At 34.9% G+C, this 20,584-nt stretch overlaps 1 protein-coding gene across 1 annotated transcript; it reads left to right on the top strand.

The window, feature by feature from the left end:
• Positions 1 to 2,031: 2,031 nt before the first annotated feature.
• ANXA1 (annexin A1) lies at positions 2,032 to 19,976 on the top strand. The gene is made up of 13 exons (XM_061201185.1): positions 2,032 to 2,217; positions 8,634 to 8,710; positions 8,805 to 8,913; positions 9,429 to 9,523; positions 10,368 to 10,481; positions 10,921 to 11,011; positions 12,931 to 13,010; positions 13,203 to 13,259; positions 14,826 to 14,919; positions 15,790 to 15,885; positions 17,018 to 17,076; positions 18,489 to 18,611; positions 19,629 to 19,976. Exons 2-13 carry the CDS (start codon positions 8,645 to 8,647, stop codon positions 19,683 to 19,685), a joined length of 1,041 nt encoding a protein of 346 aa, XP_061057168.1. The 5' UTR covers positions 2,032 to 2,217; positions 8,634 to 8,644; the 3' UTR covers positions 19,686 to 19,976.
• The last annotated feature ends 608 nt before the right edge of the window (positions 19,977 to 20,584 follow it).

Raw genomic sequence — 20,584 nt, 5'->3', positions numbered from 1 at the left:
ACAAACTGAAAACAAATTTTGTGTAATCACTTTTTCCCTTTTCACCTGACAAAATAAATGTGGTATTAGAAAGCCGGTCTAACAGACCTACTAGAGAATGGACTTGAGGATAGGGGGAGGGGGAAGGGTGAGATGTGACAGGGTGAGAGAGTGTAATGGACATATATACACTACCAAATGTACAATAGATAGCTAGTGGGAAGCAGCCGCATAGCACAGGGAGATCAGCTCGGTGCTTTGTGACCACCTAGAGGGGTGGGATGGGGAGGGTGGGAGGGAGGGAGATGCAAGAGGGAAGAGATATGGGAACATATGTATATGTATAACTGATTCACTTTGTTATAAAGCAGAAACTAACACACCATTGTAAAGCAATTATACTTCAATAAAGATGTTTAAGAAAAAAAAAAAAAAAAGAAAGCTGGTCTACATCTGTCCAAGATCAGTTTGCAATAATATCAATCAATTAATTAGTTAGTACCTAATTAATTAGTTCAATTCATACTTATGGTAGGTGATAAAATATAGACTGGCATTTTCTCAGATATTCAGATTAGATGATCATCCTACTTCAGGATATGTTGACTTCATTAACATTAACATTGAGAATTTAGAATGTGTTATAAAAACTGACAATCTTAAGAAAGTCTTTTCCCTGATTTTTCCAAACCTCACACATAGATATATACCACTTGAGATATCTAGGAGGAAAAGAGGAGAAAGAACAAATCACTAAAATGTAGCATAAACTGAACTAGAATGCTATGAGAGAGTTCATACTTGTGCATAGTTTAATGGAAACATCATACATAACTTTGTAAGGTTTCATGAAGAATAAAAATGAATCACTCTCGAGGCTACCAGAACAAATTTCCTTTCTTTGTGTCAAGTGGGAAATTTCTTATGATACCTGTTTCATGATAGCTGCTACTCCACTAATCCTTTCATTTTATAGTTCTGGTTTATTGTGCAAATTCTCTAAGATATCAAGGATCTATTTGTATTAAAATTTATATATAACTTATTCTATAAAAAAATTAATCTACATAAACCTTCCCCTAATGCCAATATTTTCTTTGAATGTCATAATGATCATATTTCTATCGTTAACTTTGTTCGAAATTTTGAGACAACCTGGAGCTTTATTTCTTTTATATTTCTTATTTATATCAACAAGATGTCTGCAAGCACAAAACATCTTTTATTTTGAAGGCAGGAAAAATGCTGGTGAAATAGAAGATTATCCAGTACTGCATAACATTAAAATTTAAAAATATATACTATTTTTTAAAAAATAAATTTATTTATCTTTGGCTGTGTTGGGTCTTCTTTGCTGCGTGCAGGCTTTTCTCTAGTTGCGGTGAGCGGGGCTACTCTTTGTTGCGGTGCGCGGGCTTCTCATTGCGGTGGCTTCTCTTGTTGCGGAGCACGGGCTCTAGGGCGTGTGGGCTTCAGTAGTTGTGGCTCGCGGGCTCTAGAGTGCAGGCTCAGTAGTTGTGGCACAGGAGCTTAGTTGCTCCGCGGCATGTGGGATCTTCCCGGACCAGGGCTCGAACCCGTGTCCCTGCATTGGCAGGATGATTCTTAACCACTGTACCACTAGGGAAGTCCCTATTATTTCTTAATTTCTTAATTATTATTTCTTATTGTCGTAAGAATTCTAGAAAATAGGCAGCCTAGAAAATATTATCCCTATTTCACAAAAGTTGAAACAAATTCAGGGAAGTTAAATATGTCCCCAAGATCACATAGTAATTAGTGATGAAGCTGGGACTTAACCAAAGGGGGTTTTATTTTGTTTTAAAGTTTATGATTTTTCATTTCACAATTCATTTGACTAAAAAAGTATGCCAATCATTGGTATCAGGATTGAGGCGGATAGTACTGCATACTTGAAAATCTCTTGCATTCTACTCCCCTGTAAAAAAAACTGTGCAAACTAAAGAGGGAAAAAAATCTGTACTTCCGTTTTTTTTCCTCTGTACTGTCAGCTCTGAGTTGGTTTAGTGAGTAATTTTGCAAGGCTTGCTTCACTTTGTTTTGAGCAAGACTGAACCCAGTATTTCAAACAAAAGGCAGCCCGTTACTAACTTCTGGTTGCTAGGTGTGGCCTCCTTTCAAATTCTATAAAATCAAAAGCCCAAGGTTCCACTTCCAGCGTGAGCCGTTCAGAGAAGAATCTCTCTTTAGGTCTTTGGACAGAGGCGGAAAAAAAAGGTAAGTCTTGGTTTTACTTTTAGGTAGTTTTGGCTGTTTTGAAAACTTTTCCCATTACAGTGTTTAATGTTACTTCTGTGTAATTTATGGCTAGCTGCACTTATACCTTTGATAAATCTTTCTGTAAAATTACACTGGCTATTTATATTTTAGGAATCACAAATTGTAATGTTTTATTTTTACTTAGTTAAGAAATACAATTTTAAAAACAAGGAAACTTTGCTTAATACTGGCTTATTGTACTGTTGGTGAGTTACCATGGAAAAGAAGGAAAGAATGTGTTTTTTCCTACAAGTTATGAGTCTCCAAGAGCTGTGTATGCTTTACATGGAAATCATAATGCATGGTGGGTGTTTGTGGGGAGCCAGGCCAGAAGAACCCAGACATAGGTTTGAGGGATCTATCTCAAAATAGCAGGACTTAAATAATTTATTTTTTCTTTTGTAAAACAAAACAAAACAAAAAAAAATAGATTCAGACCTCATAGTGGCAATTATGCCTTTTGTAATCAACATTTTGAAATTAACGTTATATTCACTCATGCAGTGTAGATAAATAAGAGGATCCACTTATTAATCCTTTCATTTAGAGAGGGTGTGGCCACGTTCTTTTTCCTGTGGTCTCTGTGTCATAGACAGGCTTTTCAAGTGCTGATTTGAAAACCTAAGGGAAAAGGAAGTATTTCCTGGGTGGTGTCAGATAAGTTATCTCTTGGGAATGCCTGTACGGCCCTCTAAAAATATTCCACTTAGTAGCATCTTGATTGCTGAATGAGCTAATGGCCATAAAACTCCTTAGAAAAGCAAAAAGCATATCTAAAGTAGAGTTTTTACTGGTGTTGGATATATGTGCAAAAGTGAGAGATTTTGAATCCTAACCATATACTTGGCTATTGTTTATTACAAATGTTCCTTCAAGAATTTTTCTTAGCTCATTCCGAATGTTAAGTTAAATGACGTAACATATGATTTTTAGTGCTAGTTAATCAAAAAAGGTGTGCTTTTTCTTGCCTTGTTTGTGTCTAAAATTATGTATGGACCTTGAAAAAGTAATATTCTCCCCTGCTTGCAGGAATGTATTTTGGTAGGCACATTGCAGAACGATTCAAATGTGGTAAAATGCTGGTTTCATAATTTCCAAATGGCCTCTTCTCCAGAAGTTATGTTAACCACCCTATAGCCCCAGGCTCAACCACATCTGGCAGATATCTGACATTTGATGGATGTTGACAAAACTGTTAATAATAATATTATTAAGAAACCAGCTAGAGTTTCATGGTTATTAAATACTTTTTCAGTCAAAAGATCTGCAAAGATTGGTTTCTATTGATGTTAGCTTGCTGAGCTGGTTCTTAATCCTCTCTAGACCCATTAATTGATGACATATTTAAAACCATGGACCTATTATTTTTCAGTGATAAACCAAAAGCCATTTTTTTAGTAAATGATTTCCTCTTTCCTTAAAATGGGAGAGATTTTTATCAGAAAGATCAGAACAGATACAATTTATATAATACCTTCATTCATTATGCTAATTTTCTCCACCTCCATCTGCTTGAGGTGAAATTTAAGACTGGCACTTCAGAGCTATAATGAATCTTAGCTACTGTGTATTTCAACACTCTTATTTTTATAAATGGAGACCCTCTCCCCCACTGCCGAGAAGTTAAATGTTTTGAGGGCAAACAGCCAGCTAAAGAGAGTCAAAGTAGGGATCAGAACTCCTCAGTTCTTATTTTTACATCCTATAGTTGTGGATAGAAAATATTTGTTAAATTAGTATAGATATTTTTCCTGAATAATTAGCACTGATACAATATTTGTTCATTCAATAATGCTTATTAGCATACTAAGTACAAAGCATTCTGCCAGGGATTAGAGGTTCATAATGAATGGTAGGTTATCACTGCCCCCATGGAATGCTGCTATAAATATAGATAAGTAAATAGAAAGTGATAATGCAGAACAATAGGGACAAGTGTAGGAGTAAAGGCAGGATGCTTTGGGAGCACACAGAAGGTCGGGTCACTCACCTCAGTGCTGGACCAAGGAAGGCCTCTTGGAGGATGTCATGAGGTGTAGGCTGAGTCCTCACCAAGAAGCATCATTTAGGCAAAGGGAATTTGTCATGGAGTTTGAAACAGAATTCCAGGCAAAGGGAACACCCTACTCAAAAGTCTAGAAGCAAAACATTCATGAGACTACCTTTCATTAAGTGGCTCTTCGTAAGTCATGCCGTTGTACAGACTAATTGCGTTTTCTCAAACGAGTAGGTGTGGGAAAGACTTGTGAAATATATATTCGAGGGAAAAAACTATGCACAAGCCAAAGCATTGAAAAATAAACTCCCTCGGGCCGGGGTGAAACCTGCCACAGTCTCCATGGGTTAACTGTGAATGAATTTGATTCTTAAGTGTAAGCTATTAAAAATAACATTGATCTTGTCATCATCTTTTTGGTCACTAGTTTAAAAGCGTATACAATATTTTGGAATCAGAAGGCATGGATTTATGTATGCCTTGATGCTTGCCACTAGTATCTAGAAAACTGCCAGAAGAAATTACACTTTGTTTACCCAGGTAGAAAATGGGAATAATGATGTTGTCCTCTGCGAGGATCCAATTTCTGCTGCTGTCTTTGCAGAACTCTGATCTTTCTCACTTGTCTCGAGGAAGGCATGATAGACCACAAAACTCAGTTTCCTGTCAGAAATTCTGGAAGTAGCCTTTCATGAAGCTGACAGAGATAGAAATTGTGGTTTTTAAAGTTATTAAAAACTGTTCTTCTGTAATAATTTCAAACCTTCAGAAGAGTTGCAAGAGTACTGCGCAGAATCACCATATACTTATTACCCAGGTTCCCCAAGTGTTAACCTTTCACCACATTTGCTTTATCATTAATTCTTCCCTTTCCCCCTTCCACCCTCTCTATATAGTTATTTTTTTCTGTATCATTTGAAAGAACACTGCAGATATGATGTCCCTATGTCTCTAGATACTTCAACCATAGTGCAGTTTAAAAAAATCAGGAAATTAACTTTCATACAATAAGTCTTAGTTTTCTCAAACTGTCCAGTTGGTACAATTGCTGATGTACCATTTCTGGAATACCTTTCTCTTACATTTAGTAAGCATGGCTCCCTCTCTGTCTAGCATCTTTTTATGCATATTTACCTTCTTTAATTTCTTGCTGAATGAGAGGAAGAGAGCTCTCTTATGACACATAAAAAAAAATGTTAATCCCTAAAAAGTTACACATTTTTTCATAGATGAATGAGATTGGTAGGCAGTGCATGTTCACAGATGATTAATTAGAAGAACTCTGGAATATTATTAATTTCCATATAGGTCAGCCTATGTATAAATGGTCAATTTCATCTTCAAATTAGATTATGTTAAGGACTGAGATAAACTTGGTTTCAGAGCTCATTGGTAGCCAGATTAAATATATATTGAGCCAAGGAAAATTAATAAAATAAGCTCTTAAGTACCTAGTACATGTTCTAAACATTGCAACTAAAAAGAAAGATGGAAAAAATAAAACCTGTTGTGAACTCAGAGGGTTATTAAATTTTTTTTTTTACTGTACAATTCTACTTCATAGACTAGATCATTCTCTGAATAGTAAAAATATATGACAAATATTTGTATAGCATGTGGCAATCTATAAAACATGTTTGCATGTTTGTGATTTATTTATAGGTAAGAAATCTTTCCTTCAAATTATTGAATAGGTTTAATCAAGTACAAAATGCTGGTTTTCATGCAGAGGTTAGGTATTGAACACACAGAATGGTTTAGCAATACAATCTGAGCAAAATATTTTTGCTGTGGTATTTGTAAGGTGTGTTGCAACTATTCAAGGTTCTGTTAAAACATGTAGCTGCGTTTGAGCACTTAACTAGCAGTACATGATCGAAACTATTTCCTTGAGGGTTTGTACATCCTGCCACAATCCTTGTGTCTTTAAGCTTTGCTGAGAGCTAGTGGATCTTATTTGGCTGAATTGAGATTCCATTTTCCTCTAATTGCTTTCCTGAGTAGGTTCTATTCAGGTTGCTTGACCATATTCCAGATCATACCTTCAGGCCATCCAAATGGCTTCAGACTAAAATCGAGGAACACAGAGGATATGTCACAAAGCTGTCTCCTCTATGGATACTCTTGTGTCAAACAAATTATTCAACCCCTTTGTTTTTGTTATTTTGTATTAAGTAATTAATAGAGCAATATCATTTTCTAGGCTTTCTCAAGTTTTTTTTTTAAGAAATTGATGCATTATGTAAGCATTTTTAAGTGAAAAAATTGTGAAGTAAAGTTTCCATAAAATTGATTTTGAAGTTGTGAGGCTCATTTTTTAAATTACCTTTGACAAGATCCTTAATCTCTTCTTTGATCTCTTTTGAAGTTTTTCTTTTCTAATTGAAAAGAGTGGAAATATTGGAACACATATTTCTATCATTGAGGGAAAAGTACTTTGCTAAGTGACCGATCATATCACTCATTTTGAGGATTCTACTTCATAAAGGGCATGGATGTGATGATAAAAATGGACATTTTAAATACCTGAAACCTTGCCAGAGACTGCAAGAAGTTTTGGATATGCCGCTTAAGCAAGAGGAAAATGGCACTCCATGTGCCAACAGCAATTGCACCAGATTATAGTATAATAGGAACTAAAACCTTGTGCAAAATTGTGCACCATGACTTTACTTCAGGAAATAACTTTAAATTTATCAGTTGCTTGTGGGGAAGAGATTAAGTGAGTGAACAATATATTGGTTCTTCTCACAGATGACACAACAGTAATTTGAGCAATCCCCATGATAATTAAGTGGAGATAGTTTCTGCTTTGGATATTATTTCTCTCATGTATTTAATCTCATTACTTGCAACTACAGCCATTTTTCAGCAGGTGTGGACTGAAATACTTTGTCTGAACATGCCATTAAGGAATCAGGTTATGGGTTTTACTCCTCACGAGTCATTTAGCTTCATAGCAAGAATTTAAAACTGCCAAGATTATTCTTCCAACCTCCTTCAGATGTACTCATGATAGCTGTCTCCAGAGAAATAAACAAAAGGGTATGGAGAGATAGATCAGTGTAGACCTGGAGCTTGTGCTCCTAAAAAAAAAATCCCTAGACAAAAAGGATCATTGATGGCTTCTTTTGTAGATAACTCAGAGGATGCATTAATTTTTAACATACTTCAGGTTTTAAAAATATACAGTTTTATTAAATAAAAATATTGCTGAACCACGACAGCAAGTCAGGCAATTTTCTTTAAGATAGAGTTTTCCAAAAGAGGGCATGCATGGTGCAATTTCACTCTAATGAATCCTGTTAGAGCAAGGCACCTGCTATAAAATAATCCTTTTCTGGGTTTTTTATGTTGGGTAAAAAAACACATGTAGGACTAGTATTTAGACAGCTTGAATAGGAAGAAATGTGAATGTAGTGATTACTCCAGGTACTGAAATAATTTTATACCACGGAATGGAAAAGAAAACTGAATTATTTTGGGGAGAAATATCACCTGAATATCTTTCTATAGAGTTTTGAGTCTGAATCCACTCCCGCAGATTAGTCATAGATTATTTTACCTTATAAATGTCAGTATTATGCTCTTTCTCTACCCATTACTTTTGTTCAAGTCCTCATTAATCCTACATAGATTCTCCTACAACTTTCTAAATGGTCTCTAATCTTCCCTCTTGCTCATCTCCTAGCCATTCTCTATGATACAGGATGACCTTTCCGAAATATAACTTCCTTTTTAAAAAATCCATTAATGTTTATCCAAACCTTTGGAAATATATTTAAACTTTTAAATTTGGGCTTCTGTTAACATTTCTTGCTCTAGTAAACTTCTTTCAACTTCCCAAATATGACAAGTTTCTCTCCGTTTTGTTCTCTTTAACTTTTCTGCTAATCTCAACTATTCGCAAGAGAGGCTCAGGTCACCAAGAACTTCCTCTAAGAATTGTTCTTAGCTTTTGAATTTTCTTAGGGAGAGCACACACTCGCTTCAAGTTTTTTGAGCCAAGGGATGTTTCAATGTTTTTGCGCCCTCAGTGCTTGGCATACGGTGGGTGGTCTGTAAATTTAGAGCAGTGAAGTGAAACTCCAGCTCCTCTCTTCAGCCTATATGCTTACTTATAGAAGTCATCTGATCCCTAAGGTGAGGACTGAATATGCTGAGAAAGAGCTACGTTTCTGAGGCTATGGGTTTCTGTTCAAGGGCAATAGACTCTCTTTTAAAAAAACCCAAATCTAGCATTTTAGGATGCTCGTAAGAGTAATCCTGGAAAGTAAAGGCAAGGCTGCTCTATGTCTTGTGTATGTAAGGGGGTGGAGTGGTGTGTATGTGTGGTGGGTTTGTGGTTTGTAAACACATCGACCTGTTTTCTTTTCAGATCCTTCAAAAATGGCAATGGTAACTGAATTCCTCAAGCAGGCCTGGTTTATTGACAATGAAGAGCAGGAATACGTTGTAAGTCAAGTGACAATAAAATAACTTAGTTAAATATTAAAATAGAAACTAATGTAAGTGAATGGACAGTAATTTATTTCTCTCTCATCCACAGAAAGCTGTGAAAGGATGCAAAGGTGGTCCTGGGTCATCAGTGAGCCCCTGTCCTAGCTTTAATCCATGCTCAGATGTCGAGGCCTTGCATAAAGCAATCACAGCTAAAGGTAATTCTGTCTCCCCAAAACAGTCCCCCTCCTAGACATTTCAGAATGGCTACTAAAAAACAGACATGTGCAATTTAAAGAGTCTTTTGTTTTGAAGATAAAAAGATTTCCTTGTCAACGAAGATATATTTCCTTTCTCAGCACTTGGGAAATGTTGGTCAAATCAGTAGAATATCTGCTTCTACAACAGATATGCTCACAAAGCTCATTTCTAACAGGCTCAATGCTGAGGCCAACACCTCTGCTCACACTTAGGGTTTGAACTAGGAAACACACTGCAACACTGAGGGCCAGGAACAATTTCTTCCTCCTTTCTCATTCAAGTGAATGGAATGTCATCCCAAGTGCTTCCATTTGATATGCAGTATCGCATCCATATCCCAGTCTGGTGAAATTTGTACTTCTTAGTTTTGTTAAGAACTTCCTTTGAAGCATCTTGATAATGAACCATTTTATGTCGGTTATTGATGATGAAGAAAATTGATTTTAGAAGTCTAGGGGCCCTTTATTTCCAGGTGTGGATGAAGCAACCATCATTGAAATTCTAACTAAGAGAAACAATGCCCAGCGTCAGCAGATCAAAGCAGCCTATCTCCAGGAAAAAGGAAAGGTAGGTGGGAGTGGTTAATTGAGATAATTAATTTCAGTCATATTTATATTTAAATATAGATTTTGAAGCACAGTTGCCTAGTTCTGTCAGTCTCTAACCGCTGTTCTTCCATTACAACTAAGATTACTGTAGTTATCCTCTTGGTTGCAATGTAATCAATTCTAGCAAATTTCCTGGTTTTATATATTGTTTTGTCATCTTGATTCTTTGCACATGTCATGTGGTGTTCTGTATTGGAGACAAGCCTTTAACGTGAACATAACAGACATCAAGATTACTATTGGCAATAAGAAATATGTTCTGATTGAAATGTGTCTTCTGCTAAAACGTAAACTGAACTGTTTAATGTCTGAATGTAAAGTTTATACATATAATTCTATTTTAAAAGTAAGCTTTATATTTTTATACAAAAAATGGGTAATTTGTTTAAGGAGGTACAGTTAGAAAACTATTTGATGTCTGATTATAGTGCTTATTTGAACAGTGCAAATCCCAATGGTTGGAAAAGTTATTAATACATTATTTTTAAAGTATTTTTACTACTGTTTCTGTTAATACACAACCCCTATCTTTTGAGCTTTGTGATTTCTTCCCTGTATAAAGGATTGAGAACCCTGTCCTTTAAGAAATTATCAATGAATTCAGTAAATTTCATTCTAATCACTCTAGATCTAAAAGATTAAGATATTAAATATCAGGTACCCTTTTCTATGTAAAGGGAAGGAGCTCTAAAAAATGGTTGGGTTTAGGACTCAGTAAGACTATCTAAAGATCAGGTAACACCACATTACTGTATCACCCTGCATGTTATTTACTAGAAGGTTCTAACATCTCCTTGTTATAGCCCCTGGAGGAAGCTCTGAAGAAAGCCCTCACAGGTCACCTTGAGGAAGTTGCTTTGGCTCTGTTGAAAACTCCAGCCCGGTTTGATGCTGATGAGCTCCATGCTGCCATGAAGGTAAATCATCTAATTTAAGCAAAACTCCTTTCCTCAAGAGAATGTCTAATCCACTTACGCCTCTTACTGTATTCTCAACAACTAGTACAGGGCCGTCAATCAGTGGTTATAAAATGAATAAGTGAATGAATAAATAAATGAATAAATAAATGTTGGTGTTAACAACTGTGTTATTTCCACTATCTTCATGATGTTATTATATATCATAGATCTCTCTTTTTACGTATTTGCCCAAAATATTGGCTTTAAACCCATTTTGTTTTTAGAGCACTATAATAGATAGACCTTATTGTAATTATTAAATATTGTGGATATTTACTAAATACTGTGAGAAATTTACTAAATGTCAGATTCGAACAAATTTTGGGACACAAAAACTAGTTGATATTCTTGAGTGAAGATTTTTCTACGTTTCTTTTATTCTTCTTTTTCAATTCAGGGCCTTGGAACTGATGAAGACACTCTGAATGAAATTTTGGCATCAAGAACTAACACAGAAATCAGAGAAATTAACAGAGTCTATAGAGAAGGTAAGTTTTAATGTCCAACAACCCAAGTGCCTTAGTCGGAAAGGAAATCTGATATACTTCAAAAAAAAATTGAGTGTGGATGTTAATTATGGGGACTTTGGAAACTACATATTAACATATTTCTTCATTGTTTATCACATGTCTACCGCACGCACATACTGTTACCAGACACATTAGAGCTGCTGGGGTGCAGATAAGGGACACAATTGTCTCAGCCCTCATCAAGTTTGCACTTTAATAAAAAATGTCCCTTTGGGACAAATGGCCACATATTATTGCAGTGGAAAACTCAAGTCAAAGCACTGAATTTAAAGAATTTCCTAAAAACATTTCGTATCTTTCTGAGGTTTATTTCATAAAAATGTCCCGTTGTCTTCCATTTTGAAAAGATAATAGCAACAACAACAAAACACCCCAAACATTTGTCCTTGAAAAAGTACAGAGCTTGGTGCTTATAATTCTCTGATGGAAACTAACTTTACCATTATGAGCATAAATGACTCACTTACTCTCAACGTCCAGATAGATCCATGGGGATGAAAGACCAGCAGTGGCTCATGTTATCTATTCAGTGAAACATCTCATTTCAGTGGTATGCTCAACACTATAAAGAGTATCTGCAAGTGGGTCCTGGGCAGAGCTGGGTCTTTACTATTTTCCTTTTCTAGTTTCCTAAGTCCCCAGCTTTTTTGTTTTCCCAGCTTAACATGTAGCACCACAGAGGATATTTCTGCTTGATTTTAATACCAAACATAGAGAATACAATAGCCCTTGTGTATTATTTTCACAGCAATCTAATAAAGGAACCAGAATAAGGAAGCTTTTAACCTCATTTTCTGCAATTCGTATCTCATTATCAATATTTATCTTAAATCCATTTATCAGTGATAGCCATCAAGAGGGGCATTATTATTCGTTTTTTTCTTTGATAAAACATAGTTTACAAAGGTAAATATCCATAAATTATTCCCAACGTATAGTTCAATGACAGCTTATTAAATTGTTCTGTCTTCTAGTGAATTATAAATTCAGTTAATTTTTTGCTAATACGGCATTATTTTGCAAGTTAAGTATGGGTGTTTAACAAAGAAAAGTTTTACATCTATATCTAAGGTAGATGGGTATACATACACGTATACATGCATAACTAAAATATATTACATATAAGATATTTATCATTTTTTTAAAATTAATTAATTAATTAATTAATTTATTTATTTATTTATTTATGGCTGTGTTGGGTCTTTGTTTCTGTGCGAGGGCTTTCTCTAGTTGTGGCAAGCGGGGGCCACTCTTCATCGCGGTGTGCGGGCCTCTCACTATTGCGGCCTCTCCTGTTGCGGAGCACAGGCTCCAGACGCGCAAGCTCAGTAATTGTGGCTCACGGGCCCAGCTGTTCCGCGGCATGTGGGATCTTCCCAGACCAGGGCTCGAACCCGTGTCCCCTGCATTGGCAGGCAGATTCTCAACCACTGCGCCACCAGGGAAGTCCTATTTATCATTTTTAAAGTAAATAAATACTCTGTGTTCAAGCAAGTTCCTCTGGTTTATTCTTTTAAATAACTGTTCTATTCGTCTCATTGCTTAAATTCTGATATGTTTTATTTCAGAATTAGTTATTTAATAATGTACACCTATGCAATTTATTCTTATTAGCAAAAGCTTTAGGGCTATAGCTTTTCACAGTATTATCTAAATTGTTTTAATTGCCTTATAGGAAATAAATTTGATGATCAAAAATTCTGCTTGCTCTGATTCCTCTATTTTTATTAAAAAATGATAATACTTGAAATGTGTCCCATAAGTCATTGAACACTTGGCATTGCAAATTGTGAGCCAATATAGAGATGTCAGGTATTATTATTATCACCATTACTTATCACTAGTTTAATACAAAATATACTTTTCTTATTTCTCAGAACTGAAGAGAGATCTGGCTAAAGACATCATCTCAGACACATCTGGAGATTATAAGACGGCTTTGCTTTCTCTTGCTAAGGTATAACTCAAATAGTTCAGGAAATGCCTCTTCTTTTATGAAAAGTAAAATCTTAGATTTCATCTCTCTAGAAATGAGCAATTCATTCCTTTTCCCACAAAGAATATTACTCATCTGATTTTAAGGGAATTAAGTTAATCATGTGATTACATGCTAGAAAACCACTTAACAAAAGAATGGGATATTTTTCAGGGTGACCGATGTGAGGAGCTTGCCGTAAATGACGACTTGGTTGATACGGACGCCAGGGTAAGCAAGTACTCACAAATACTCCTAAAATCCACTTTCCTACTTCAAATAGGTCCTACCTGAGGTGAGGTACCACTTGAGGACCTCCACGTGAAAGCAAGTCTGAGATCCTCCAAAAGGACAACGGTACCTAATGTCCATTCCCTGAAAGATGCCTACCTTCCTGCATTCAAGCGGTCAAAGAGAGGAAATGTGGTCTTTATGTTTTCAGTCGATTGCACTATTCATGAAGCTGGAGAGGAATGAGAGAGAACAATGAGAATTTGATTTGTTATTCCCAAGAATTGTTTTGTTGAGAAAACAGAATTTTTATTTTACAAGGTATAAGAAAGTAAAGTGGAAAGAATAAGCACATCTAATATTCTTTTAACAGTGAACATTGGTTTAGAGGTGTAAGTTTATATTGTAAAAGTATTATTGTAATGACATTAAAATTATAAAAATTATAACATTTATATACTTTCAAGCAAATTGTTATATATAGTTTCAGCGAGGTTGCTTGTTATTTATACATCAATCCATTGGCAACATTAGAAAAACTGTGTCATTTTAGGACCTGGAATTTTTGTTAAAAAAAAAAAAGACAGCTATTATTTACATATGCCTTCCTCACGGGATAGTATTCTCTACAAATTCATCACAGTGAGTTAGTAAGAATGGAAACTTATTTGATCACCTCCACTCACTGTACCAGTACATTATCCTGCACATAATAAGCATTTATTAACTTTTGTTGAATGAATGCATATATGTCAGATGTTTGCTTGGAAAGTCCAGAATAACTTCTTATGACCATTGGAAATTTGACCATTTTAATAGAAATTGTGCAATCATACTAAAGAACCAAAGTTAGCATTTGAATAGTTGCCCATAGTAAGAAATTACTCTTATTTGCTTGTGATATTTCTGAATTTGCTTTCCATTTTAAGGCTATCAGGGCTCTTAGGTGTATATTTATGGCAGCTACATGGATTAGTGTGACCCAGGAAGAGGATGGTAATTAACATTTCAAAGTTAATAGAGCATGTTTGGGACAATAAGGCAGGGATTATCTTTTTCATTTGCAAAAGAGGAAAATCTGTAGTTTAATAAGGTCAAACTATATATCTAAGATTACAGAGCTATTAAGTGGCACAGTCAGAATTTGAATCCAGAAATTCTAACATCAAAATTCAAGATCTAGGTAATGGTTGAATTATTGACTTACCAGTACCATTTGCTGAAAACTACTTTGAACAATTAAAAATAAAATTAAAAATTAGACAGTCCCTTGGAGTTGCCTTGATACAGAGTGCAATCTTAAAGCAATTTAATTTAACAAACATTTATTCTGCAAACATATATTCAGTCTCTAGGGTTCGCAAGGCACCTTGAGAGATACTGTGGAAAATACTTGACAAAATAGGGTTCCCATCTTTAAGGAACTTATAATCTTAGCATTGCCTACTCTGATTGTATTGGACACAAAGCAGCTGCTGCCTCCAAAATCTTTGAAGAGATCTAACATTCTTGTGCAGATAGCAAGTCAGCAGATAGTCAAGTGTTTATTTTTGTGTTTCTTGACAGGACTTATATGAAGCAGGAGAAAGAAGAAAAGGGACAGATGTTAATGTGTTCACCACCATTCTTACCACCAGAAGCTATCCCCATCTTCGCAGAGGTAAGAAGAAAACAAATGTTTCCTGGGATTGTTTATAGAAGATGCAGGGGTTTTTTTAGGACAAATAAGAGAAAGGAAAGAGAGAAATCTTAATCATTGTCACTCTGATGCCAAATGGATGCAGTGTTCCTGACCCCTTCTTGCTATTTGTGCATTTGTCCAGCTTTGTACCACCACCATTTTATAGTATTTGAAACACATTTTATGACTTTGGCATGTAGAACATTAGTTTGTTATTTTTACTATTTCCTTTCCCTAAAATATTTGGAATAGGTCTGACAACATATACACATACAACAGAACAAATGAAATTGCAATGAAGAAAAACAAAAAAAAAAACTCATGGCTAATTGAAGAAAAGAGTATCTAGATGCGGCAGAAACAAAAACCAAAAAAAGAGTTCTTGCCTTTGATCACAAGATTTAGCTCTTGACTTCTGGAAGTCAAGGCAAAGGGAAGGTCATGATGATTACCTAAAGTTTATTATTTTTATAACAGCACTCCGATTTCTAATGTTAAAATTAAGAGAAATCTACTACACAGATCTTTATATAAGGAAAGATCCATTTGTTATGGCACTTATCTCTGATGTAGTGTTATGGCTGTCAATCACATGCCACTTCTAATAAATGTCAACATTTGCAAAAATTTCCCCAAAATATACAGAAGCACCAAAATAGCCATGTAAGTTACATTCCTCAGAGAAGATGATGTATCCAAAGTATGCGCAGTTGAATAATTAGCTTTAAAATGTGTTTTTTGAAGTTCAGTCCTCCTAAGGAATACTTTGACTCAGTTGCCCTGATTTTGCTCAAGTTTGCTAAAGAATAGGATGTTTTGTACATCTCTTAGTTTAAATTTAATATTCAGTGTTTCAGAAGTACTCCAAGTACAGCAAGCATGACATGAACAAAGTTCTGGACCTGGAGTTGAAAGGTGACATCGAGAAATGCCTCACAGTTATTGGTACGTAGTCCTGGAGGGGGAAGAGTTTTCTAACTTGAAATTGCATTGTCAATGCTGTCCCATAATTTACAAAACAAAATATAACAAAACAAAACAAAAACGCAGATGTAATTTATATTTCAAATAGAGGCAACATGTAAGATAACGGCAATAAATGTTTAGCTAAAGTTATACAATGGCCTTGTTAGTAATAACAGATATTATTTCCTTTTTTAAGAAGATGGGCAGGTGGACAATACTTACTGAGCACCTACTTATACTACCATGCAATACACCAGGCTGGGCATGGCACAAAGGAAAGTCAAAATGGTCATTAAGAGCATAGGATTTGGAATTAAATAAATGCAGATCCACATTCTGGTCTGTCACTTGCTAATTGAGTAATCTTGGGCAAGTCCAAAGGATTTGATTCAGTAGGTCTCTGGTGGCTTCTGAAAAGGTCTTCAGAAGAAAAGGATTTTAAAGGTTTCCCATTTTATTCAGATGACCAGTCAAGGTTTGGAAACCTGCATTTTAAAGCGGTGCTTCTCAAACATTAATGTGTGCATGAATCCCTTGGGAATCTTGTTAAAATGCAGATTCTAATTCAGTGGGTCTGGGGTGGGGCCTGGATTCTGCATTTCTAACAAGCTCTTAGTTGATGCCAATTCTTTTGGTCCATAGACCACACTTTGAGTATCAAGGTTGAGAATCATACTAATTGACACATCTGTTAGTATTTTATAATATTTGGCAGCTGCCTTATATTTTAAGACTGTCCTGTTCCACTTAAAATTTTTTTCTTATTACAACATGAAAAACTATTTCTTCCATTGCCAGCATGACCTTTAACACCTACTAGCTTCCCTGTTTCTATGAAGAGTATACTCAGGATAGCATGAAATACTGAAGTTGCTATTGGGTAGATTTAAGATAATAGGAAAAGAGTGATGCTGTCAGAGGACAGAATATTCAAAGTCACCATCTAGAGAATAGCTTCTTATAAGCCAAATATCCCATATTGGTAGGAGGTGTAAGGAACAGGGATGGAGAATAGAATCTTACTTGCAAAACTCTGTATTCTTGTTTCTGTCACATGCATCTTTCTTTTTTTGGTGGTAAATATGTCAACTAAAATATACCTCTCTTGCAGTGAAGTGTGTCACAAGCAAATCAATGTTCTTTGCTGAGAAGCTTCATCAGGCCATGAAGGTAACTTTCAACATATGTGATTTGCTTAGGGAAAAAAAAATTATGGTGTATGGAAAGAAGAACAGAAAACCTCATATTGTTTGAAAATTACACTTATTTTAATATCTTTCCATTAAAAAGAATTACTTTTCCATCCAATGCAAGAGGTAATATACTTCCTTATTAGAATAAAATTCTGTTAGATTTGTTATGTTCTTTTATAGGTAAGATAGTAAGGTGAGCTTGAATGTAATTTGTAGATTACTCATGATTTAAATAAAACTTCAGTCAGCAGAGGAAGGGTGATATACTTCCTCTTTTAATGTATGATTTTAGTAACCTACTTCTGCTAAGGTTGTAAGTTGCACAATCTCCCCCTTTCTAAGCTTCATTTATCTTTTTTATTATTCTGTCTTCCATGCCATTGCTTTATATGTCATTCTAAGGTTTTTAAATTTTGTTCTAAGATCACTGAAGTGGAAGGTGTTATTAAGATGTATTTGAGATACCTTAACCACTTCACTTTAACTTTATCGTTTAGCATGCATCTTATTATATAGATGTCACCTCCATGCTTGTATTGTGACAAGTTATGAAATTGTCTTTTTTTTCCTTTGTCACTCCAAAATAAGGAAGTCTTCAGAGAGCAATCTAACTATTCAATTAATAGGAAAGAGTCCCTATGAAGTGATAGGCATTGTGCTACTAGGTATCAATAGTAGGCAGTACAGGCCCTGACCCCATGCCTGCTGTTATCTAGTGAGGTAATTAGATGGGTAACAATGAATACCTAGTATTGTAAAAGAGCAGAAGAGGGGCCTGTGCCCCAGACTTTGGAAATCAATGCAGCCTTGCTGTCAGCTAAACTAAGACCTGATATTTGAAAAGGAATTAGCCAGAGGAGAGCAGAAGTGGATGAGATGAAGGGATAAAGCAAGACTGGTCCAGGAGGAGGAGATATCATGTCTCTTTCAGGATAGTAAACATAATTAGAGTGATGGTGCATGGTGGAAGAAGTTGTAGAATTAGGCAGGGCATTGTAAGCCCAGATAAAATGATTGGTTTTCATCCTAAAAGCAGCAGAAGGCCATTGAAGGGTTTTAAATAGATGAATGGGAAGATCAGATTTATAATTTAGAAAGTTTACTTCATTTGTAATTATTGAATAGTTTAGACAGAGGAAAGACTGGGTGGTAGAAGACCAATTAGGAGGTTATGAAAGCTCTTATATATGCTGCTGATATCACAGTTTGGTTTGTGTCATTTTATTACCACTTGTGTAAAGTGTGTGTGTGTATTTTAATGTGGTGATAGTTTCTCCATAGAAACTATATAGGTGAGCAAAAGAGTTTCACATTCAAACCCATATCCTGCCTTATTAAGAGTATATGCTCTGAACATGAGGGACACTTAGCATCATTTGTTTTGGACAGGGTATTGGAACTCGTCACAAGACACTGATCAGGATTATGGTTTCCCGTTCTGAAATCGACATGAATGACATCAAAGCATGCTATCAGAAGTTGTATGGCATCTCTCTCTGCCAAGCCATCCTGGTATGTTGTGATTTTCATAATGCTAACCCCACAAATGACAATACTTTTGCAACTTCTTCAAAGAGAAAGGCTGACTTAAATTTCATATGTAAGATTAATTTCTTATATTAAGATACAGGGACTTCCCTGGCGGTCCAGTGGTTAAGACTCCGCACTTCTACTGCAGGGGGTGTGGGTTCGATCCCTGGTCAGGGAACTAAGATCCTGCATACGATGTGGTACAGCCAAAATATAAAAATTTTAAAAAAAGATACATAATTTAAAGTAAACTGAACTTTCACTGGTAAAATCTACTAGTGAGTTCTATAATGAAAGACTCTGCAAATTTTTCAGTGGTCATGGAAACAGTTTCCCATACATACATTTAGCAATCAAAATATTTTAGTAGAGAGATAGAATGATTTATATAATGATTTATGATCAATGAATATTGATCAGAGGATTTGAAACTTTTTATTCTAACTTTTTCCTTAATTTTGTCATATGTGAAATATATAAAATACATGCTCAAGTTAAGAAGTAAAAAAAGACAAGTCAAGGGGTTTTGAACTTAATGAAAGATAAGTGACTGTTTAAACTCAATTTGGCATTTATATTGGATAACTAAAATCTACCAAGAAAAAGTGAGAATATCATGGGCTTGTAACTTTCACTCTGGTTGAGCAAGTCAGAGGTGATACGAAATTATATTGTGTTATACTTAATTCTCTGTGGTATTTCATTCTTGGAAAATAATGGCTCTAATGTATAACATGATCAATTCAGAGAAGTTTGCAATCTGAATTTTGAAAGCTATTGCTTTTCATATAATAATTAAAATATCAGTTATCTGCTATATTAATTATATTATTTAATTAAATAAGTGATATTCTTATCCAAGATCCTAGAAAATAGATGTACTGTGATGTATGTTCTACAACTGTTAAGTCTAATACAGTAATTATTCTACAATTTAAAAATACCTCTATTGATTATGGTTTCAGGTAGCATTAAGAATACTTTTTTTTTTATCAACAGGATGAAACCAAGGGAGATTATGAAAAAATCCTGGTGTCTCTCTGTGCAGGAGACTAAACATTCCTTTGATGATCTCAAGCTTTTTGATCAGAAGACTTATTAACCATATCTTTCCATTCCATATCATAGATTTAAATAGGAAAGTTTCTTCAACAGGAGTATAGTCTAGTAACTCCTTCCTGAAAAGTATAGCCTATAAATCATTTTTTATTCAACTCTATATAATAGAGATAAGTTTTTTAAAAATATATTTACTCCAAATTATAAAACCCCATAAAGAGGTTGTTCTAGTAACATTGCTTGAGAAAGATGTTTATGTCACAGAAAATAAAATGATTTTACAGGACAATTGGTGTGTCATTGGTTCTTCTATTCTGATTTTCTTTTGTGTGTAATGCAGTTGTTTAATTTGATATCAAGAGACAGAAGCCTGAATTCTAAATTATAATCCTCTAATGAAATAGATTTTACATATTAAACAAAATAAAATATTCACAGAGTTAGAAAATGAACTTCATACATTTTACCATCTGGGTACAGATTATTGAGAGAGTATCTTTGTATAATAATGGATTTATTGCATCAGCATTGTAACAATTGGATATTCTGCTATATTTCATGAACCAGTATAAAGATGAAATAGCAACAGCAATAAAAATTCCCCACTTTAAAAAAAATGGTAGTTGCATATTTTCTGAGACTTATCAAACTGCTTTCCAGAGTGGCTGTACCATTTTACTTTCCCATCATAAATGTATGAGTAATCTAGTTTCTCCACAACCTCACTAGCATTTGATATTGTCACTATTTTGTATTTTGGCATCGTTTATTTTTTATTGTTGACTTTTGAGAATTCCTTATATATTCTACATATTAGTCCTTTGTCAAATATGTGGTTTGCAAATATTTTCTCAGTCTATAGCTTGTATTCTTATCTTCTTAATAGAGAAAGACTT

Source organism: Eubalaena glacialis, chromosome 9 (genome assembly GCF_028564815.1).
Source record: "Eubalaena glacialis isolate mEubGla1 chromosome 9, mEubGla1.1.hap2.+ XY, whole genome shotgun sequence".
In the NCBI taxonomy this organism is placed as follows: domain Eukaryota; kingdom Metazoa; phylum Chordata; class Mammalia; order Artiodactyla; family Balaenidae; genus Eubalaena; species Eubalaena glacialis.
This window is presented reverse-complemented; position numbering and strand designations above follow the sequence as displayed.

Coding starts and splice junctions, on each gene's coding strand:
- ANXA1 (XM_061201185.1), top strand. CDS start 8,645: ATGGCAATGGTAACTGAATTCCTCAAGCAGGCCTGGTTTATTGACAAT. Junction 15,886..17,017: donor GAAATGCCTCACAGTTATTG/GTACGTAGTCCT, acceptor CCTCTCTTGCAG/TGAAGTGTGTCACAAGCAAA. Junction 17,077..18,488: donor AGCTTCATCAGGCCATGAAG/GTAACTTTCAAC, acceptor TGTTTTGGACAG/GGTATTGGAACTCGTCACAA.